This window comes from Oncorhynchus masou, chromosome 14, assembly GCF_036934945.1.
Source record: "Oncorhynchus masou masou isolate Uvic2021 chromosome 14, UVic_Omas_1.1, whole genome shotgun sequence".
In the NCBI taxonomy this organism is placed as follows: Eukaryota; Metazoa; Chordata; class Actinopteri; order Salmoniformes; family Salmonidae; genus Oncorhynchus; species Oncorhynchus masou.
In genome coordinates this window covers 20,909,856-20,933,661 of record NC_088225.1, presented here as the reverse complement: position 1 = coordinate 20,933,661, position 23,806 = coordinate 20,909,856, and the positions used below count along the sequence as shown (strand labels likewise).

Sequence of the window (23,806 nt, the reverse complement as noted above, 5' to 3'; positions counted from 1 at the left end):
CAAAATATTTAAATTTTATTGAAATAAAATATCGCATGGAAAATAAAGTCTAAATCAGAGAAGTTACAGTACAGAGGTAAAAGCATGCCATTTCCCAGTAAAAAAACAATCATAGAAATGATCTTTACAAAGAAAATATTGACAATGATTTTAATTCGTCCTTATTTGACAGGATGCACACCTTACTAGAAACGATGTAGCAGTCATGATCATGATTCTTGTCCATTTTTTGGTTGATCTTTTTTTAAATTGAGATACAATAAAACTATATACACAGAATATCCATTTCAATCTGACATGATTTCAATTTGACTCTCACAACTCGACCTTTGATGGTTGTTTTAAACCATGATTTAAAAAAAAAACATGATACCTTTTGACTATTTAAAAAAAAATTTGTTGCTTTCATCTGTTATGTATTTTAAGATCAGAGAAAGTACCTGGATAATGCATAATGTAATAATCCATGATCAGTTGTCCCTGGTTAAACCATGCAGGACTAGTCCACTCTTCTACAGTAGGAGGGGGGTTTCTCATCAGCATTATATAATCCAAAGAATATCAAGGTTGGAAAAAGACACATGAAACTGTCAATAGGAAAATCAGTGTAAAACAATAAATAACTTTTATCGTTACTCTTTGGAGTTTTAGCTTAAAATAATATCCAGGCCAGCCCAACGAGAAAGTACAGTAATATTTACAGAATCTTTAAAAAATGTGCACAATACTGCTTAAAGCGAAATATAGTTGTCACAAAAAAACCCAGACATCAACCATCCCATCAATCTATCCTGGTCCTTTTGTGTTCTTTTGGCAAGACAGCACAAACAGATCTCAGACCAGGCAAGCATTAACTTATGCCTGTCATTAACCCAGGGTGATTATGGTTTTATAAAACTCCCAGGTGTTGCTAGGAAGTCACGAGGTTAGGCGTCATGGGGTCATGTCCAGCAACCAGCGTCCAGCCCCCTATTATCTGAGACTCACCCGTGTCCTGGGCACTCTTGGATGTCTGGGGGACACAGACAAAGAGAGGGCAAAGACAGACAACAACATCAATCAGTTGCTTTTTGATCAGACTCTGTCATCACAGTCCTTCATTATTAATGTACAGGTGGCTCTGCTGCCTCTCTCTTTCACCTGCCAGACAAAATGCTTCACTTAACACCTTCCTCACCCACCTCATTATCTTTAGGGAGCTTCGGCTCTGGCCCAGAATCACACGTTTGCCTATTTTATGGAAATCATCAAAAATGACAGTTCTTTTCCTCCTTTGTTGTGCTTTGAAAGGGTTTTAAAATTGCCTTTGAACAATCTCACTTGAAGGAAATGACTAGACTGATCACACCTCTGCTCAGGCCTGAACATGATGTCCCAAACCATGGTCAGTAATGATTAAATTAATGGACTGATTAATTAAAGATGTCTCTGGGTGGGGAAAGAAGTGAGAATTTTACAATGTGCTGTAAAACAAATGTTCCAAATTGGCCGTTAACCTGATAAGAGTGTGCCCTCTGAGAAATTGAGATTGAAGTACTCAGGTTTGGATGTTTGCACATTTGACTTGTATCTAAATATTCTAATATGCTTATTTCCTTTGTATAATACAGTAAATGTAATACTTTATGCAGAACTTTAACTTGCAGATCAGCCTTATTATTATTATTATATATTATTTTTCAGCACCATCAATCCTCCCCTGATTGGAGAAAACTAACAGCCAACAAGACGTATTCTACTGCTACTCACAGCTATCTTCGCTCACATATACAGTACACTCTAATCTTAATTCCAACCCTCCGTTGTCCACAGACTAACCCATCTTTCCTAGTACACTACCATTTGGCTATTTCCTTTTGCAATACATCCTTCTATTTTACTGTGATGTCTTACGAGGGTCTTGAACCTCTCTATTTGTACCCTTTCTACCAAGACTAAAGATAAATACTTTACCAAAGAGTGTAATCATATTTCCCATCGATTGAGCGTGGTTTTTCAGATCTCCTAACAGTACAGTTTGTAGGTCCATCTGAACAGAGATATGACTTAGTGGCTTGTGAAAGTATTCACCCCTCTGGCATCTTTCCTATTTTGTTGCCTTACAACCTGGAATTAAAATACATTTGTTGGGGGTTTGTATCATTTGATTTACACAACGTGCCTAGCACTTTGATGACGCACAATATTTTTTATTGTGAAACAAACAAGAAATAAGACAAAAAAAACAGAACTTGAGCGTGCATAACTATCCCCCCCAAAGTCAATACTTTGTATAGCCCCCTTTTGCAGCAATTACAGCTGCAAGACTCTTGGGGTATGTCTGTATAAGCTTGGCACATCTAGCCACTGGGATTTTTGCCCCTTCTTCAAGGCAAAACTGCTCCAGCTCCTTCAAGTTGGATGGGTTCTGCTGGTCTACAGCAATCTTTAAGTCATACCACAGAATCTCAATTGGATTGAGGTTTGAGCTTTGACTAGGCCATTCCAAGACATTTAAATGTTTCCCCTTAAACCACTCAAGTGTTGCTTTAGCAGCATGCTTAGGGTCATTGTCCTGCTGGAAGGTGAACCTCCATCCCAGTCTCAAATCTCTGGAAGACTGAAACAGTTTTCCTTCAAGAATTTCCCTGTAATTAACGCCATCCATCATTCCTTCAATTCTGACCAGTTTCCCAGTCTCTGCCGATGAAAAACATCCCGACTGCATTATGCTGCCACAACCATGCTTCACTGTGAGGATGGTGTTCTTGGGGTGATGAGAGGTGTTGGGTTTGCACCAGACATAGCGTTGTCCTTGATGGCCAAAAAGTTAAATTCTCATCTGACCAGAGTACCTTCTTCCATATGTTTGGGGAGTCTCCCACATGCCTTTTGGTGAACACCAAACGTGTTGGCTTATTTTTTTCTTAAGCAATGTATTTTTTTCTGGCCACTCAATCTCCCTGCTGTCGAGTTTGGCAGCTCACCTTTGGTCTCTTTGTTGCCTCTCTGATTAATGCCCTCCTTGCCTGGTTCGTGAGTTTTGGCAGGTTTGTTGTGGTGGCATATTCTTTCAATTTTGTAATAATGGATTTAATGGTGCTCTGTGGGATGTTCAAAGTTTCTGATATTTTTTTATAACCCAACCATGATCTGTACTTTCCACAACCTTGTCCCTGACCTGTTTGGAGAGCTCCTTGGTCTTCATGGTGCCGCTTGCTTGGTGGTGGTGTTGTAGACTCTGGGGCCTTTTAGAACAGGTGTATATATACTGAGATCATGTGACGGATCATGTGACACTTAAATAAAGTCCACCTGTGTGCAATCTAACTAATTATGTGACTTCTGAAGGTTGGACTATTTTGTGTATGTCCATTACATGAAATCCAAATAAAAATCAATATAAATTACAGATTGTAATGCAACAACATAGGAAAAATGCCAAGGGGGATGAATACTTTTGCAAGACACTGTAACAACCACTCCTGGACCTGACTCCAAAACCGAGCCACTGAAGGACAGCACCAAAAGAGATCTGTTTATTGTGTTTCCTCATGACAGAGTCTGCACAGGGCTGACTGTTCATTGTGCCATATATTGAGGACTTTGTTTGTGGCGGAATTTTATATAATAGTTTACATTGATTGATGCGTCCATTTTTTGTTTTGTATGTCAGTTCATAAACCTGATTCAAAGGTATTGGGACATCAAAAACCTGTTCACAACTATCTTGAATTTCATGCTGTATAATTGTCAAACCTCTCAACCCTATATTGAAACTGGTACATTTTATGATTTATACCTGTCATTTTAAGCCATGCATATTTTATTGTTTGAGGCAGACAAACCAATTAATTTCTTTCTGTTTTAAGTAATTGTCTCTTCCATTTTTTGTGGCAGAGCTGCAATGAGTGGGTTATACTTGTGTATTTATCTCCATTTACATTTGGTCATTTCTTGTGTGACATAATTTTACCGTCCTTAGTTACATGATCATTCATAAACATGATACCTTCCTTCTACATTTCTTCCCCCCAAAAAGCAGTACATTGGAGTTTAGACATTATTTGCTGTAATATTTGTTCTGCCTCTTCTGGAGGATGAAATTTGTATTTTGACCAGCTCTGTATGGCTTCATTTTAAAAGAAGAATACTTTAAACAGGGCTACGTTATCACACCGCCGGCAATGGTTTGTTTTAATCAGTAGAAAAGCAAAAAGCTCACTTTTGACATTGGATGTGCCTCTTAGTATCCATCTGGAAAACCCGTTTGGATTTAGATATCATTTTGGTGTAATAGAGGCTTTAAGACAGCGTTTTAATGCCCCATTTTATTAGAAGATGGAAGAAGTTCAAGGTGACGGTAAATCACCCTCGGTCTGGGGCTCCATGCAAGATCTCACCTTGTGGGGCATCAATGATCATGAGAAAGGTGAGGGATCAGCCCAGAACTACACGGCAGGACCTGGTCAATGACCTGAAGAGAGCTGGGACTACAGTCTCAAAGAAAACCATTAGTAACACACTACGCCGTCATGGATTAAAATCCTGCAGCGCACGCAAGGTCCCCTGCTCAAGCCTGTGCATGTCCAGGCCTATCTGAAGTTTGCCAATGACCATCTGGATGATCCAGAGGAGGAATGGGAGAAGGTCATGTCGTCTGATGAGACAAAAATAGAGCTTTTTGGTCTAAACTCCACTCGCATGTTTGGAGGAAGAAGAAGGATGAGTACAACCCCAAGAACACCATCCCAACCATGAAGCATGGAGGTGGAAACGTCATTCTTTGGGAATGCTTTTCTGCAAAGGGGACATGACGACTGCACCGTATTGAGGGGAGGATGGATGGGGCCATGTATCGCGAGATCTTGGCCAACAACCTCCTTCCCTCAGTAAGAGCATTGAAGATGGGTCGTGGCTGGGTCTTCCAGCATGACAATGACCCGAAACACACAGCAAGTGCAACTAAGGAGTGGCTCCGTAAGAAGCATCTCAAGGTCCTGGAGTGGCCTAGCCAGTCTCCAGACCTGAACCCAATAGAAAATCTTTGGAGGGAGCTGAAAGTCCGTATTGCCCAGCCCCGAAACCTGAAGGATCTGGAGAAGGTCTGTATGGAGGAGTGTGCCAAAATCCCTGCTGCAGTGTGTGCAAACCTGGTCAAGAACTACAGGAAATGTATGATCTCTGTAATTGCAAACAAAGGTTTCTGTAACAAATATTAAGTTCTGCTTTTCTGATGTATCAAATACTTATGTCATGCAATAAAATGCAAATTAATTACTTAAAAATCATACAATGCGATTTTCTGGATTTTTGTTTTAGATTCCGTCTCTCACAGTTGAAGTGTACCTATGATAAAAATTACAGACCTTTACATGCTTTGTAAGTAGGGAAAACCTGCAAAATCGGCAGTGTATCAAATACTTGTTCTCCCCACTGTATATTACAGTGGTTTAGATGGTTCTACACTATGTGCTTGTATGTCACATACTAAAATTAGAATTTTAGCAACCAGGAAATGGGGGTGCTATTTCTGCAGTGCAGCTTTAATGTTATCACAAGATCAGATTTTTACAGCTAACAGTTCAATGGCTATAACAAATAAGTCTTGTGACAGAGGGCACATTGTTTTACTACTCTTGACTATTCACACTCTCAGAGAAGTAACTGTTATTTATTATTTTGCATGAAGAATTGTTGTACATTACTTTTACCCATCTTATGAGAGATTCTGCAACAAAAACAAAATCCAGGCAGTTACACAGATTCTAGACAGGATAAAAATCTGTCTCAAAATCTGTTATAAAGATTATACCTGGTTTCCTAGCATTCCTGTAGTTTTCAATTATTTCTAGTAGTTGTGTAATGTTGTCTCCAGTATATATTCATTTTAAGAATCCTGTCTGATCGTGATGAATAATGTCTGGTAGGACATTTTTAATGCAACTTTTTTTTGCATTTTCTTTTTTAAGATACTGGGTCTTTGTACTGCCTTCCTGCTTCAGTAAGAGAGTGAGCGTTCACTCTGTGTGTCCAACAGGTGGCAATTCATATAGAGTAATTTAAACATAATAGTAGTGGATCTTTCAGTAGTTCATAAAAAGTTGAATATATGTCTATTGGAATGCCATCAAGGTCCGAGGTTTTACCAGTCTGAAAGGAGTCAAGTGCCAACCATAGATTGTCCTGTGTAATTAGGCCTTTACAATATTTTTGGGGTGTCTGAAATAGTTTAATATGATTTTTTTGGGGAGAAAGATATCACAAAACACATTGTCAAATGAGGTTTGAGGAACTTGACATGAGCTTGTTTAAAATATGTTTATCCTTTGGTGAGAAGAATTTATCCATCTTTGTAGCTTTCTCCTTAGGTTATTTTTGGTTGCATTTCCATATTGAAGGTTTAGGGAAAACGTTTTGCATTTTTTTGCCATTCTCCATCCAATTTGCTCAGTTTTTTGATAAGTTAAACAATTTTTTTCATGAATAAGTTCCTCAAACTCATTTTACGTTGTGTATAGATTATTCAGTGCTTCTGCAGTACATTCATCAACACCATTGATGTCTAATGTTAGATTTTCTATTTCTGTTGTAAGCCTTTTCTCTGTTGACCAATTTTTTAGGGATGAAGATTCAATTGATTGGCCTCCCATATGATAAGTGGATCAGTTGAACCTGTATTGTGCAAGAAAGGTATGTTATGTCTTTAGTTTTTGTTAAGACAGTTCTGTCAGTCAATAAACCTAGGTAAAATTGTAAATATCCCTGTCCTCGTGGAAAATCTGTCATAGTTATATGAAGGGATATAATTTGTAAGTCGCTCTGGATAAGAGCGTCTGCTAAATGACTTAAATGTAAATGTAATGTAATATAAGTTGATGATCTGACCACATTCGATCCTCAATCAAAACACTTTTCACTTTTGGCACTATAGAAAAGGATACCAGAAAATAATCAATTCGACTAGCTTGATTAAGCCTCCTCCAAGTCTATCTTACGAGATCCGGGTTTCTGAGCCAATGTCAGTCAATTCCAACGTGCCCATAATATTAATTATCTCTGAGCACCAGAGGGTGATAGTTGGTAGTATGATTTCCTTTATAGTCTACTGACTTACTTAAAACTGTAAGTGTTATTTGTATCTATTTAGATTAATATAAATATTTTCAAAGTTTGGATGGTCATTATTCGGTCCATATAAATGTGTTTATCATCAAGAAGTATAATCAAAGCAATCCATCTTCCTTGAGGATCTATTTAAATGTATTGCACCTCAAGATCTAGAATTTCTTAGTACATGACAGAAATAGATTTGACCATCCCATTCTTTTTCCATGGTCAGTTCGTAAACAATAAATATGGTATAACTTTTACTCGCAGAACATTACCTCGCAGAACTTTTATGCAGAACTTTGCCTCGTGTTCGCTGTCACTCAAATTCAACATTGTTGGAGGACTTTCTGTTCTATTAGATATTGGCTACTCAATTAGTAAGAGTTAATACCTGTGATTTGCTGTTGCTTGACTGGTTGGAGGAAAACTCTGAGTACTTTGTCTTCTGCAGTGTACAGATGCTGTCCAGGATCTTGCCATACTCCTCTCTCACCTACAAGGTGCAAAAGAGAGCACTATGAGCAAAGATGGTAGAGAAAGCTGGTCGAGCAGGGGTGGGAGGAAGGGAACAAGTAGACCAGAACCAGCTGTTCGTTCCTCCATTGTTCCTGTCTCTGTAAGTAGGCGTTCCTTCTCTAGTGTGACCATGTTTGAGCATGCGGTAGAGCATGCTCATGAGAGAGAGGGAACGGCCATTTACATAGCCAGAACCTTGACCATTTATTTCAATGGTAAACAGCTTTTATGCATCATCTTAATTATCCACCATAGTTGTTATGAGTCCAACAAGCACATATTGGCCTACCCTTAACTGTAGGCCCTACAGTAAACTAAACCCAATCAGTATTATTTAAACACTTAACAACTCATTTGGAATTCAGCCAAAGTAGTATAAGCCATTTATTTTGAGAGTTGGGCCAATGTGCTTTCTGCATTATGATGCATTTTACATGACACTGTTTGCTCCTAAAAAATACTATATAGAATGAGCATAATGGTGCATGTACATGACACTACAACATTCTAAGACAGCCATGTTCGCTCCCCATTTAACATTACATGGGGACCATTTATACAATGCTGAATCCCTCCCCTAGGCTTTTGTTAGGGAGGGGCTTTGACTTGGTCCTTGACATTTGGTTTGGACTGCCAGAAGCTTCCAGCATGATCTTATGTATTGATGAACAATGTTATTTCAGGTTTTTTGGTTCGTGGCCCACTACTGAGATGACATTTCATCCCACCAAGCCCAACAGTTTGGACTCATCTGTACGATGTCCATATTAGAACTGCTTCAAGGACCCTGATTGACAGAGTCTTGAGTCGTGACGTACCTGTTTAGAGAGCAGGCAGTGCATGAGGAACACTAGGACCCCCTGCAGACTGTTGAGGATGGTGAACAGGTACGACATGGCCAGCGTGCTTTCCTCAAACTGGAAACAGCCAAAGATCCACATGGTGCCCAGCACACACAGCTGAGCCACTGCAGTTATGGTGAATGCCCTGCAGGAGGCGACAAACACACATAAAGTTAGATCGAGAGCCTGGGTCACAACATGTCATTTTATAGTAAGGCCTGTTTTTACCCCCCACATGTTTTGGCCAGGAAAAACAGGGGTCCTTTGTTATGGGCTATAACGCAGCCTGTGTGAGAACGTCCATTTCTTTGCCGGCTCACTTGATTTTGCGGAGTTTGTCAAGGTCAGGGTTCAGGCTGGAGAACTTCTGGGCCAACTTCCACACTGTGATGAGGAAGAAAAACACATTCACCTAGGAGGGGAGAGGGAGATAAGTAGAACTCTAACATGACACAAAACATTGTAAGTAGGAGTGATGAAACTATTCCACCTTTCATCTGTGATACGCACCATGATGATGATACAGACAGGGCCAAAGAAGCTCCAGATGAATCCATCCTCAAGGTTGAGCCAGCAGCTAAAACACACAATGCACACATGAAGACACATGAATACCTGATCTCTATAGTACACAACAGAGAAGGACAGAGAGTCAGACAAATATATATATAGGGAATCCAGTCAGGAGATGACACTGTCAGGGATCAATGTAGTGGTCACTCACTGGCGCTCGGTTCCGTATCCTTTGGCGTTGGCGAGGGCAGAGATGGCGACGATGACAGCAGGAATGCCATAGCCCCCCACCATCATGTAGAGGGGCCTGAAGGTGGTGTTGAAGACCAGGACCACCATCCTGAAGAGCTGCACTCCCTCCAGACACATCCAGCAGAACGCTGACAGGAAGAAGAAGTGAAGCAGCCCAGCCACCACCGCACAACCAGCCTGAGGAAGAGAGGGATGAAGAGAAAGGAAATAAAGGGGTGAGAGTGATTGGGAAAACTAAATTTGAACAAAATGAAATATATTGTAAATAGTGATAAGGTTCACAGTACAATAAGTTACCAACAACACAATCGTTGCATACATTAACATTTCTTCCTACTAAAACATTGTTCTCGCCACCCACATAGACAGAGTACGTACGCCACATGTAAATGTTACACACATTGTCACATCCTCTGACCTCCCACAGCCAGAAAAGCTCAGTGGAATTTCCCTTATTCAGTCTTGTTCCCGAGGGCAATTCTGCCTCGAGGGCAGAGCGTATGTGATTGGTTGGATGCATGCTTACCTGGCTCTCGGTGCGTGAGATGCCGACGAGGAAGATCAGGTTGGCGATGAAGAGGCTGAGGCAGAGGTGGAGGTGGATGGTATTGCGGGTGCTCCTGATGGAGCGGATCAGGGAGAAGGTGAGGATGCAGATGAAGAGACACAGCAGGGACAGGGACAGGCCCACCCAGGTGATCAGCTGCAGCTGGAATGTGTCCTGGAGGAGGAATGGAGGCGAAGACATGTCACCATATAGTCACAGCAGTGGATGCTCCTGAGGGGAGGATGGCTCATGATAAAGGCTGGAATGGAGTAAATGGAAACCATATGTTTGATGCATTTGATACCATTCCACTTATTCCACTCCATTACCACGAGCCCCAGTTAATGTGTCACCAACCTCCTGTGAGTCACAGTGACTGACACAACTTTCATGCATGTGTCTTAATAATATAGACAACATACCCCTGGAGAAATAATAATGGAGCCCTATCTAGCCAGGCAAGACACAGAACTAATTTAAAACAGAAAAAATCTTCATGGATTCACTGTTCTCAAATGAATGCAAGCTTTTTAAAAGCCAAACGATCTCCTATTGCACAATTACATAGAAAGTGAAATGAAACTATTAGAAAAGGCATTGTTCCTGCTCTATCTTACAACAGAAGTACAGCCAGACTAAGAGAGAAATCCCCCTCACCTTGAACTCATAGAGAGCCATAAGAACAGCAAAACTGCTGAGATGATAGCAGGAGCACACAGTGTGGGTGGCATTGGACTGCACCAGGAAACAGCCTCGATCAGACCAGGTCCCTTCTCCCAACTCATCCCAGTACACACAGGTGTAGTTCCCTTCATCTGACTGGGAAACAACATTCATAATTACCATAGAAGAGAGGTAGAAAAACTATGTTACTCCAGGACACTTCACACAGTGACCATCCCAGAACAAGCAAACCAGGTGCAGCATATGAGCATATGAAGAAGATTTGATACTGCCACATTCACATAGACCATAATAATGGGATAGAGGGGTAATGCTTTTGCTCCTCACCTCCTTCAAATGGGAGAAGGTGAATGTGACTGGCTCCTTGAGAAAGGATGTGTCCTTGTTACTCATGGTGGCCGTCACCACTTTGGAGTTGATCTGAAAGCTGTGGCCCTCCTGTGCCTGCAGCCCTGAGAAGGAATGGTTGGTGGATGTCTCCAGACCCTTATAGCTGAGCAGGGACACTGTTGCAAATCCTGAGAAAGAAAATGTTTAAGTCTAGGAGTTTGTACACTGTGTACATTCATTTCACATTATACCATTACATTATAAAGATTGGTTCTGATGATTGTGGTGGGATTATGATGGCAGTGTTGAAGCTGATCATGAAGATTTTTTATTTTACTAGGCAAGTCAGTTAATTAAGAACAAATTCTTATTTTCAATGACGGCCTATGAACAGTGGGTTAACTGCCTGTTCTGGGGCAGAACGACAGATTTATACCTTGTCAGCTCAGGGATTCGAACTTGCAACCTTTCGGTTACTAGTCCAATGCTCTAACCACTAGGCTACCCTGCCCTGAGGATGATGAAGATGGTAACCTGGGTAGGAGGTGTCTCCAGCAGCAGTCTCCCAGTGGCTGTCTAGCTGAGCGTGTGTAGATGACAAGGTGAGGGGCCCCTGGGGTGAGGAGGCATTTCTCTGCACCAACAGCTCCACCTCTGGAAGCAAATACATTCACATCTTCACAAACAGGCCTACAGTAGGTGAGATGTTACAACTCTCAGAATGTAACAACTCTCCTTTCTGCTAGAAAGGCAGACTTGTGCGCAGGAAATTATGCAATGAAAAGTCAAGCCATATAATCTAATGAAAAACTTTGTAAGCTATTCAAAAATGGCCACAAATGAACATATTCTACCAAGGAAGTTATAACAACATGTCTTCCGTTAGGTGGCTTCAAAAGCCAAAACAATCATGGCTGAGTTTATGTTGTCTGGACTCATGGCTGAGTTCAGGATGTTCTCCTACCGGTGTGAGTTTTGAGCCTCCTGGTCTCGGGGTGTTTCAGCAGAGGTCCTATTATTCTCAGAGCAGTCTCTACCAGGTCCAGCAAGACACTCACTTCCTTGTTATTTTTCAGAGGCCCCCCAGACAGGAGCCTGTCTATAGCAGACAACAGAGTCTACAGAGACAGAGAGAGGTGGGGGAGGAGGGGTACATAGACACAGTCAGAGAGGTGGGGGAGGAGGGGTACATAGACACAGTCAGAGAGGTGGGGGAGGAGGGGGGGAGGTGGGGGAGGAGGGGTACATAGACACAGTCAGAGAGGTGGGGGAGGAGGGGTACATAGACACAGGGGTCAGAGAGGTGGGGGACATAGACACAGTCAGAGAGGTGGGGGAGGAGGGGTACATAGACACAGTCAGAGAGGTGGGGGAGGAGGGGTACATAGACACAGTCAGAGAGGTGGGGGAGGAGGGGTACATAAACACAGTCAGAGAGGTGGGGGAGGAGGGGTTCATAGACACAGTCAGAGAGGCTGAGCCTTTTATTTGTCACATGCACAAGTACAGTGACATTCTTAACTTGCAAGCACTACGCAACATTGCAGTATTCAATATCAAAATAGTATAACTGACCAAATAAATAAATGAAATAAAACAAGAAATAAGAGAAGAAAAGAAGGTTATATACAGCACGGTCAGGGCCAATTCCGAAATGTACATGACTATATATATTTGGCATACACTAACCACAATGCTACAATGCTATGTTTAGAAGTCATTTTCATGGTTGCAAGTTCAAACCCCTGAGCTGACAAGGTACAAATCTGTCGTTCTGCCCCTGAACAGGCAGTTAACCCACTGTTCCTAGGCCGCCATTGAAAATAAGAATTTGTTCTTAACTGACTTGCCTAGTTAAATAAAGGTAAAATAAAATAAAAATACATCGAGTGCTGGTCATCAGTCGTTGTTTCCCTGCATGTATCCTTTCCTTAATGTGTGTGGGCTGAGTCTGAACCTGCATATGTCAACCTCTATGATGGATGCCTGGGTTATAATGAGCCTCACATATAGGTAAGGGCCTCAAATATAAATAAGGGCCTCAAATATAAATATATACATAAGCAGTAGTACCTCCAGCAGGGCCTCTCCATCGACTTGTTCTGCCGTATTACTCTCCCTCAACTCCAGACAACTGGTCCTCATCAGGGCCACAGCGTCCTGCAGACCTGGGATGACCTGAGAACGAGGGATGAGGAGAGAAAGTGAGGAGAGAGAGAGAGAGAGAGAGAGAGCAGGCGTGGGGGGTAGGTAGAGAGAGGAGGAAGTTCTGCAGATACCTGTAGATGTGAATCATTACACTGTCTACTCATGTGGCTTACCATCTTAAGATGCTTCTCGCTCGCAAACATGTCACAGTTCAACTCTATGGAAAGAGAAGAGATGAGTGAATAAGGCATCTTAAAGGGAAATATATTTTATTATGAAATTATTGATGAAGTGATGACAACTTGATCATGCAGCGGAAGTATTGAAATTTGAATGTTGAAACAGCTCCATCTCAATGAGAATGATGATCTATAAATGTAATTCTCACCAGTACATCTTCCCTGCGGGTTTCCGTAGTTGGTGAATCCTGAATGACAAGCACACCGATGGCCACTGTTGGTGGCATTATGGCACGTTCCATTCCCTCCACAGATAAACTTATTTATTTTACACAAGTCTACAAAGGAATGACAGAAAACACAGGTGACATTTTCACAAGATGTTCAGATCTACCTAAAACCGATCAATTCACATAATATCAATTACACATTCTGGTCATAAAGAAAGTATCTGGTGCTTCATGAGGAAGAGGAGCAATTGAGCAAAATACATCAAGGGGTATAGATAAAATATTATTTAACTTTCTCAAAATTCCCAGGTTTTCCCCAAATCCCAGTTGGAAGATTCCTGGAATTAGCAGGAAATCTGGAGGCCTCCAACCAGGATTTCTAAACCCATCCAGGGTGATAATACAATTCCTCCCATACCTTTAGCACCTTGAGCATCCTCACTGTCTGTGGTTGCTGTCTGGTCTGTGGTGGCTTTCTGATCTGTCATTTCCTCACACGATTCTCTATTCCCTGTGAATTGAGCTTTGCCAGACTTCAGGCCAAACCCTGGATTGCAGACACAGGAGTAGTTGCCTGGTGTGTTGACGCACTGTGTATGCCTCCCGCAAATTGTGATGTCGTCCACACACTCGTTTCTATCTACATGTGGGTAAAAACGACCATTAGGAAAAGGAAACTCTCACCATTTCATACAGGATGACATCCTGTATATGCCTGATATGCTCTCTGGATGTACTGTACACATCTTTTGATATTTAGTGTTATTACCAGTTATCTTTGGTATCTTACCTTCACACGTGACTCCTTGGCCAAATATAAATCCTTCCACTCCAGCACTGGAGACAAACCCCTCATTGCAGATGCAGGAGTAGGACCCTATTGTATTGTGACACTCGGCATTGGGACCACAGATGTCCTTATTCTCCAAACACTCGTTGATGTCTTGAGGCACAGAGAAAGGAATAGTCAGTCACACCTCAAATAGAATCTACACCGGACAAAAATATAAAACGCAACATGTAAAGTGTTGGTCCCATGTTTCATGAGCTGAAATGTTGTGTACAAATTTGTTTACATCCTTGTTAGTGAGCATTTCTCCTTTGCCAAGTTAATCCGGCATATCAAGAAGCTGATTATACAGCATGATCATTACACAGGTGCACCTTGTACTGCGGACAACTAAAGGCCACTCTAAAATGTGCAGTTTTGTCACACAACACAATGCCACAGATTTCTCAAGTTGAGGGAGTGTGCAATTGACTTCAGGAATGTCCACCAGAGCTGTTGCCAGATAATTGAATGTTAATTTCTCTACCAAGATCCTCCTCCAATGTTGTTTTAGAGAATTTGGCAGTACTTCAAACCGGCTTAGTGATCGCAGACCACATGTATGGTGTTGTGTGGGCGAGCGGTTTGCTGATGTCAACGTTGTGAACAGAGTGACGGGCAGGCATAAGCTATGGACAACGAACACAATTGCATTTAATCTATGATAATTTGAATGCACAGAGATACAGTGACGAGATCCAGAGACTCATTGACGTGCCCTTCATCAGCCGCCATCACCTCGTGTTTCAGCATGATAATGCACAGCCCCATGTTGCAAGGATCTGTACACAATTCCTTGAAGCTGAAAATGTCCCAGTTCTTTCATGGCCTGCATACTCACCAGAAATGTTAAGCATGTTTGGAATGCTCTGGATCGACGTGTGCGACAGCGTGTTCCAGTTCCGATCAATATTCAGCAACTTTACACAGCCATTGAAGAGGAGTGAGACAACATTCCACAGGCAACAGCCTGATCAACTCTATGCGAAAGAGATGTGTTGTGCTGCATGAGGCAAATGGTGATCACACCAGATACTGACTGTCACGCCCTGACCTTAGATATCTGTTTTTCTATATATTTTGGTTAGGTCAGGGTGTGACTAGTGTGGGTACTCTAGTTTTTGTATGTCTATGTTTTTTTTAATGTCTGTTAATGTCTGTTTTTTTAATGGCCTGATAAGGTTCTCAATCAGAGACAGCTGTTTATCGTTGTCTCTGATTGGGGATAATATTTAGGTAGCCATTTTCCTCATTTTTCTTGTGGGATCTTGTCTATGTATTGTTGCCTTAGTGCACATCAGTAGCGTCACGGTTCGTTAGGTGAGTTTCAGTTTATTAAAATTATGTGGAACTCTACTCACACTGCACCTTGGTCTCATCATTATGGCGAACGTGACACTGACTGGTTTTCTGATCCACGCCCCTATCTTTTTTTAAGGTACCTGTGACCAACAGATTCATATCTGTATTCCTAGTCATGTGAAATCCATAGATAATGGCCTAATTTATTTCAATTGATTGATTTCCTTTTATAAACTAACTCAGTAAATTATTTTAAAATGTTGCATGTTGATTTTATATTTTGTTCAGTATAGTCACTATAGCAAATAAGTGTATGGATTTCAAAATTGCAGCATGCTGTGTTCTCTGGCCAGGACTGCAATGTATAGAAATGCTATAAGGTAACTAAAAAAGAGTTGTTTACCTTTACATGTTTCAGGTGAGTCAGCTGTGAAGTATATCCTCTGTGATGATCTGAACCCAGGAGCACATTGACAGTAGAAGCTTCCATTGGTGTTGATGCATGCTGCATTCTCACCACAGATATGTGGTGTTTCAGTGTCATAGTTATAGTCATCACTAGGAGGAATACACTCATTCTCATCTGGGGTCAAAAACAGAGTTATTGAGAGTGAAGAGAAGTCGAATGGTTGGAATGGGAATGGTCATTTAAAATATAACAGATATAAAGGTGAAGTCGGAAGTTTACATACACCATAGCGAAATACATTTAAACTCAATTTTTCACAATTCCTAACATTTAATCCAATTAAAAATTTCCTGTCTTAGGTCAGTTAGGATCACCACTTTTAAGTATGTGAAATGTCCAAATAGAGTGATTTATTTCAGCTTGTAAGAAATAAATCACATTCCCAGTGGGTCAGAAGTTTACATGCACTCAATTAGTATTTGGTAGCGTTGCCTTTAAAATTGTTTAACTTGGGTCAAACGTTTCGGATAGCCTTCCACAATCTTCCCACAATAAGTAGGGTGAATTTTGGCCCATTCCTCCTGACAGAGCTGGTGTAACTGAATCAGGTTTGTAAGCCTCCTTGCTCGCACATGCTTTTTCAATTCTGCCCACATTTTCTATGGGATTGAGGTCAGGGCTTTGTGATGGCCACTCCAATACCTTGACTTTGTTAAGCCATTTTGACAACTTTGGAGGTGTGCTTGGGGTCATTGTCTATTTTGAAGACCCATTTGCGACCAAGCTTTAACTTCATGACTGATGTCTTGTGCTGTTGCTTCAATATATCCACATAATATTCCTACCTCATGATGCGGTCTATTTTGTGAAGTGCACCAGTCCCTCCTGCAGCAAAGCACCCCCACAACATGATGCTGCCACCCCCGTGCTTCACGGTTGGGATGGTGATCTTCAGCTTGCAAGCCTCACCCTTTTTCCTCCAGACATAACAATAGTCATTATGGCCAAACAGTTACATTTTTGTTTCATCAGACCAGAGGACATTTCTCCAAAAAGTACGATCTTTGTCCCCATGTAAAGTTGTAAACGGTAGTCTGGCTTTTTTAATGGAGGTTTTGGAGCAGTGGCTTCTTCCTTGCTGAGCGGCCTTTCAGGTTATGTTGATATAGGACTAGTTTTTACTGTGGATATAGATACTTTTGTACCTGTTTCCTCCAGCATCTTCACAAGGTCCTTTGCTGTTGTTCTGGGATTGATTTGCACTTTTCCATTTATGGAGTGGTTGAAAATACGAGTTTTAATGACTCCAACGTAAGTGTATGTAAACTTCCGACTTCAACTCTATATAGAAGATATAATACAAGACAGACATGTACATACCAATGCAATGGTTCCCATTTGAAGAGAATCCTTGAGGACAGCCTGATGCATGTTCCATCAGCAGGGCAAGGTGAAGAGCTGCAGAGTAAGCAACAGGCAGATTCTCCAATAAGTTGTCCCATTATTGTATGGTCAGTGCAATCCTGGATACTTGGAACATCCCTACCCTAAAGCCTAACCCTAACCCTTACCTTACCCTAACCTTCACCCTTACCTTTTTACATTTCATATTCAATTTGGTAGTGATGTACCAAGGATCCTGGTAGCACAGAACATTAATGGTATTGGGGGAGTAACAAAACGACTTGTGTAGAACCGACCTTTGACTATGTAATGTAAATGTAAATGTAAGGTTGTGACATTAATCAGTTGGAGAGGTTTCAGGCACAAACTTGCAGCAATAGTTTGTAAAGGTTTATCTCTCTGTTCAAAAAGGTATACCCCTATCTGGATTTCAGCAGATTGTTCCTATGGCAACTGTGCTCACAGGATATACCCATAATAACCCCTGAATTGCACACGGCTGTCCGGAGGTGACCATTTCCTCTTTACCAGGAAGCCATCACCTGGCATGGGACTGTGTGATAATGACTGTAGACCTCCTCAGTCTGTATGATAGTAAATGGGTCAGTCCATTGTGGTAATGGGTGGAGAGAAGAGGCAGCAGTAGTGTGGAATATTGTGGTCACAGAGAGTCTTTTTAAACGATCTGTAGGCACTGTTTAAGTTCCACTTTTATTGTGCTCTGTTTCACTCTAACTAGTAAAAAATATTAAGAAAAAACGTTTTTAAATAGTGTAACTTTTCATTGAGGAACCATCTGTCAAACAATGTTCTCTGATACAGTAGCTTTATTCTCTCCCTTCACAACCCTCCATTTATCCTCCCCCACTTCATCTGCCAACCAGACGGACACTAACTTTCCAGCTGCTACCATTGAACGGAGTAGCAGAATGGATGTACTGTGTTTTCCCTCTGTTTTTAATTGTTTTGCCAGAGTGTGACAGTTGACATCATGGCTTGTCATTATTCTACCCTTAGGTGCCTCAAGGTTTATCTATTTCCCCTTGCATAGCTTTCAAGATGGCGCTGATAGACATGGTCACCCTGTTCATGGCTCCTTATGTTTGTTCATGGCTCCTTATGTTATGTCTCACCTTATTAGCTCAGAACGTCCTTTGCATTATTACATACAGTCAGAAATAACTTTTGAATATTAGAGCGGCGGTAACTCAAGCATTTTTGCCAGCAATACAACTTTCCTGAATTTGATCCTTTGTTCTTACACCCCCCCCCCCCCCACGAACTCAAGTCCTTTTGTTCACCCGACCTAGAATTCCTCACAATCAAATGCAGTCTGCATTACCTCCAGAGAGAATTCTCTACGGTCATCGCAGCCGTGTATATTCCCCCTCAAGCTGATATCATGACGGCTCTCAAGGAACTACACTGGACTTTGTGCAGACTGGAAACCGCATATCCTGAGGACGCATTTATTGTAGCTGGGGACTTTAATAAAGCAAATCTGAGGAAAACACAGGTTTTATCAACACATCGTCTGCGGCACGCGAGCTTCAAAAACTCTCGACCATTGCTACTCTCCCTTCCAGGATGGCTACAAGGCCCTCCCCCACCCAAATCAGATCACGCCTCCATCCTGCTCCTCCCTTCCTATAGGCAGAAAGTTAAACAGGAAGTAGCCATGGTAAGGACTATTCAATGCAGGTGTGACCAATCGGAATCCATGCTTCAAGATTGTTTTGATCACGCGGACAGAGATTTGTTCCGGGTTGCTTCTGTGAATAACATTGACATATACACTGACACGGTGACTGAGTTCATCAGGAGGTGCACAGGGGATGTTGTTCCCACTGTGACTATTAAAACTGTGGATAGATGGCAGCGTTCTTGTAAAACCACCACAAAGTGACTGGGAATATAGTTGAGTACAAACAGTCCAGTTATGCCCTCCGTACGGCATTCAAACGACAAGGGTGCGTGATCAGCCCCCTTGTGTGTACTCCCTGTTCACCCATGACTGCGTGGCCACGTTCATCACGTTTGTTTGCAGACGACAAAACAGTGGTAGGCCTGATACCAACAATGACGAGACAGCCTTGTGGATGGGGGTGTGCCCCCTCTGCTGTCCACATCTACGGGACCGCAGTGGAGAAGGTGAAAAGCTTCAAGGTCCTTGGCGCACACATCACTGACAATCTGAAATGGTCCACCCACACAGACGGTGTGGCGACAAAGGCGCAACAGTGCCTCTTCAACCTCAGGAAGCTGAAGAAATTTAGCTTGGCCCATAAGACCCACAAACCTTTATAAATGCACCATTGAGCGCATCCTCTCGGGCTGTATCTCCGCCTGTTACGGCAACTGTACTGTCCACAAAGACGGGGCTCTCCAGAGAGTAGTCTGGTCTGCCCAATGTATTACCCGGGGCACACTGCCTGCCCTCCAGGACATCTACAGCACCCGGTGTCACAGGAAGGCCAGGAAGACCATCATGGACCTCAGCCACCCGAGCCACACCTTCTGGATGGTTGCGGGGTGAACAGGCCGAGGTCAGTACAGGTGCAGCATCAAAGCTGGAACCAAGAGACTGAAAAACAGCTTCTATCTCAAGGCCATCAGACTGTTAAATAGTCACCACTAGCTGGCCACCGCCCAATATCCTGCCCTGAACTTTAATCACTGTCACTAGACAGCTATCACCTGGTTACTCTACCATGCACCTTAGAGGTTGCTGCCCTATGTACATAGTCATGGAACACTGGTCACTTTACATACTGTTTCATATACTCCGTACTCCAAGATTGCTTGTCCTAATATTTCTTAATTCCAGTATTTTACTTTTTAGATGTGTGAATTGTTGTGTATTGTTACTGCAAGCATTTCTCTACACCCCCAATAACATCTGCTAAATATGTGTGACCAATAACATTTTATTTGATACTTCTAAATTCTAAAGAATGTGACAAAAGGTTTCAGCCATTGAGACACTAACCAAATGCACCTAAAGAGGGATCGTCACCTCTCCTCAGTTAGCCACCCCTTGCAATGTGTCAAAGACTTCCTGTCTTCTTCACAGCAGCGAGAAATCACACTGAATGTTATCACCTCGCTGTGATGTCATGGCAAGGATTTTTTTACATCTCAGAAAGTGTGTGTGTGTGTGTGTGTGTGTGTGTTTCAAAGACTATATGGGTGAGGGGTGTGAGTGTTATCAGACTGTGGGGTGCTTCAGGGGAGATCAGAGTATAGAAACCACTGTTAAAGGCCGAGGAACAGAGGGTCTATTTAGAGAGTTGGACCCAGAGTCTAGGATGAAGAATAGGGAGAGTCTCTCTCTCTCTCTCTCTCTGTCTACTGCTAATTCCTCTGAATGTGCTCCTTCAGGCTTTTAGTCCTCAGATTCCCAAAAGTCATTCAGTGTTATGACAACGGTCTGTCCTTTAGGTTCCATTCAGTTCTGATGCGTGTCATTGTTTCCATTTGAAGAGCTGTGTCCCTATTGCTCTGTCTTACTCAATGAACCAGTAAAAAGTACTTGCTGATTTTCCATTTACTGGAAATAAGTTATAAATGCTAATGTCGTAAAAGGGAAGCAAGACAGATCTATTAGCCACATGTAAAGTAGTTGAAATTAACTGAACAATTTCAACAGGCTATTAACAGGATTTTAAATGGATTCTAACCTTGGCACACAATGGCACGTTGTCGCCTCATATCTCAAAGGAACTTGCTGTGCTCTCCCCCCTACCTTATGTCTTAGATGATCTCACTCTCCCCCCTACCTTCTGTCTTAGATGATCTCACTCTCCCCCCTACCTTATGTCTTAGATGTTCTCAAATGTTATCATTAAACCTGTACTTTCTGAGAATAACGAGATACATTTCTGCTGTCATCTTACTCCTTTCAATACAAAGGATTAAAATAGCTCGCAGTGGTGTAAAGTAGTTCAGTAAAATTACTTTAAAGTACTACTTAAGTATATTTTTGGTGTATCTGTACTTCACTCTTTATATTGACAACTTTTACTTCACTAGATTCCTAAAGAAAATAAACTTTTTACTCCATACATTTTCCTTCACACCCTAAAGTACTCATTGCATTTTGAATGCTTAGCAGGACAGGAAAATGGTCCAATTTCCACCCTTATTAAGAGAAGATCCCTGGTCAGCCCTACTGCCTGGCGGACTCACTAAGGACAAATGCTTTGTTTGTACATGATGTCTGAGTGTTGGAGTGTGCCCCTGGCTAACCATACATTTTTAAAACAAGAATTGTGCAGTCTGGTTTGCATAATATAAGGAATCTGAAAGGATATATACATTTACTTAAGTACATTTAAAACCAAAAACCTTTAGACTTTTACTCAAGTAGTATTTAACTGGGTAACTTTCACTTTTACTTGAGTGATATTCTATAAAAGGTACCTTTAAGTATTGGGTACTTTTTCCACCACTGATAACCATTCCGCTTTACTTAACATTTTCCAGTTGTTCCAAAATGTAGTTTCAGCTTATGTCAGAAATGATGTCTAATGCAATCTGAGAGTAGCCTGGTCCCAGATCTGTTTGCGTTTGGCATGTGACCATGACCATAGGGGTTGTCAAGACACCCTACATTACTCATCTCATATGTATATACTGTACTCTATACCATCTACTGCATCTTGCCTATGCCGTTCTACACCATCACTTATTCATATTTTTTTTTTTACCTTTTCATTCCTTTACACGTGTGTGTGTGTGTGTGTGTGTGTAAGGTAGAAGTTGTGAAATTGTTATGATCACTCGTTGGATATTACTGCATTGTCGGAACTAGAAGCACAAGCATTTCGCTACACCTGCATTAACATCTGCTGACCATGTGTCTGTGACAAATAAAATGTTATTTGATTTGACAGTAAGAACAGATCTTGGAGCAGGCTAAACAGAGGTGTTCAACCCTGTAGTGACTTCCTGTGGGACCCTGATCATGACCTGCCAATGAATTTGCACATTAGCATTTCAGGCAAATTTAAGTCAAATTATAAGCATAAGTGAAAATTCAAGTTATGATTTGCCTCTTCAAGTTCAAGAATCATGTCTTTTACTTTACTCTTCATCTAACCATCCCCCGACCAAACAAACACTGTCTGATTTTAGTGCTTCCTCTCCCAAACACAACCTTCTCCATGGCAACATGACTTCTGTGTAAACAGTTTACAAAAAGGACTCACCCAGAATCAGGAGATGCAGTCTGCCTGTCATGGTGAAGAAGAATCTCACTATGAGAATCACAAAGCACAAGATTAGGAGTTTCAGCCCTGGTCTATCTGAACGGTCTATTCAAAAGTGTGATAAAGATCCGCCTTCTCTTCTTCTCAGGAGTTTCTCAGCGTTGTTTTACTGAAGACAAATGTCACCCGTATCCATCAACTCAGTCAAGCTTCTGACTCGTAGATTGAGTTCTGCTGACATCACCAGATGAGAGAGAAAATGACAAGTAGTCACTGTGCTCTCATCACTTGCCTAGAACTTTCTGTCTCTGACTCGCTCTCCTTCTGTTCCACACTGTGTGTTTGGCTGTGGTGGTCTGGGCTGTGTCTGGCTCACTGACCATACTAAGAGGTTTCTGGGCAGAGTTTCAGCTGAGCCGCTGGTGTTGAGTCACGCCCCTGAAACAAGGGAAGGAGGGAAATGAGGTTGGAGGACGAGGAGGGGGGTTTAGCAACTGCTGCTGTTTTTAGTTTTTGATCTCTGCTCTTTAGGGTTCCATGACAACGCGACCTAAACTGGCCTCTCCAATTTAAGGGGATTTATTGGCAAGGAAAACATTTCTTTAAATTGCCAAAGCAAGTGAAATAAGTGTGTACTCTGTTTAGGGCCAAATAGCATTCTGTTTTGCTCTGTTTGTGTTAATGACTTGACACATTGGAAAGAACATAATTCTCTGGATTTGATTGGGTCTAATTGTGTTGCTGTCCTGGGGCTCTGTGAGGTCTGTTTGTGAACAGAGCCCCAGGACCAGCTTGCTTAGGGGACTCTTCTCCAGGTTCATGTCTCTGTAGGTGATGGCTTTGTTATGGAAGTATTAGGAATTGCTTCCTTTTAGGTGGTCTCCTCATTCTCTCTCTAAAGGAATAGAGACATTTCAAATGTCATATTATGGATATATACTGTGTAATGATGTGCAAATAGTTTCCACTCCCTCTATCTACAACCTTGTTTTCCACTTCCTCCACTCTATCAGACTGTATGGTCTAAATTGAATCAGACATTAAGGAGTCTGGGTAGTGAGACTGTTCATTGTTATACAGAACACTGCTTGGACACACTCCCATAGGCTGTGGTTGTCTATTAATGGTGGCGATGACAAATGTATGGTTCTCTCCTTTTCGTCTTTGAGCAGATGGCGTCTGTTCATACTGATAATGTAACAATGTAGTGTAAAGTACAAAGCTCCCAGTGGAATCCAAACATTTATTTTAAACTTTTCTGTTTTTTAAAAGTATAGGACCGAAAACAGAGTAGTCATCCACACAAACCACAGGATTAG

The 23,806-nt window shown here is 41.7% G+C and overlaps 1 protein-coding gene across 1 annotated transcript; it reads right to left on the bottom strand.

The window, feature by feature from the left end:
- Positions 1–22,877, bottom strand: LOC135554498 (adhesion G protein-coupled receptor E5-like). Its single transcript, XM_064986835.1, has 19 exons — positions 22,488–22,877; positions 17,254–17,331; positions 15,868–16,047; positions 14,124–14,276; positions 13,752–13,973; positions 13,313–13,441; positions 13,098–13,141; positions 12,850–12,954; positions 11,741–11,894; positions 11,311–11,430; positions 10,774–10,964; positions 10,420–10,581; positions 9,742–9,936; positions 9,175–9,392; positions 8,961–9,027; positions 8,771–8,862; positions 8,427–8,595; positions 7,484–7,585; positions 1–1,012 (listed from the first exon to the last, which is right to left on the bottom strand). The coding sequence occupies exons 1-19, from the start codon at positions 22,516–22,518 to the stop codon at positions 911–913; spliced, it is 2,514 nt and encodes an 837-aa protein (XP_064842907.1). The 5' UTR covers positions 22,519–22,877; the 3' UTR covers positions 1–910.
- Between the last annotated feature and the right edge of the window lie 929 nt (positions 22,878–23,806).

Coding starts and splice junctions, on each gene's coding strand:
- LOC135554498 (XM_064986835.1), bottom strand. CDS start 22,518: ATGACAGGCAGACTGCATCTCCTGATTCTGG. Junction 10,582..10,773: donor CCTTCTCCCATTTGAAGGAG/GTGAGGAGCAAA, acceptor GTTGTTTCCCAG/TCAGATGAAGGGAACTACAC. Junction 7,586..8,426: donor ACTGCCTGCTCTCTAAACAG/GTACGTCACGAC, acceptor TGCACCTTGTAG/GTGAGAGAGGAGTATGGCAA.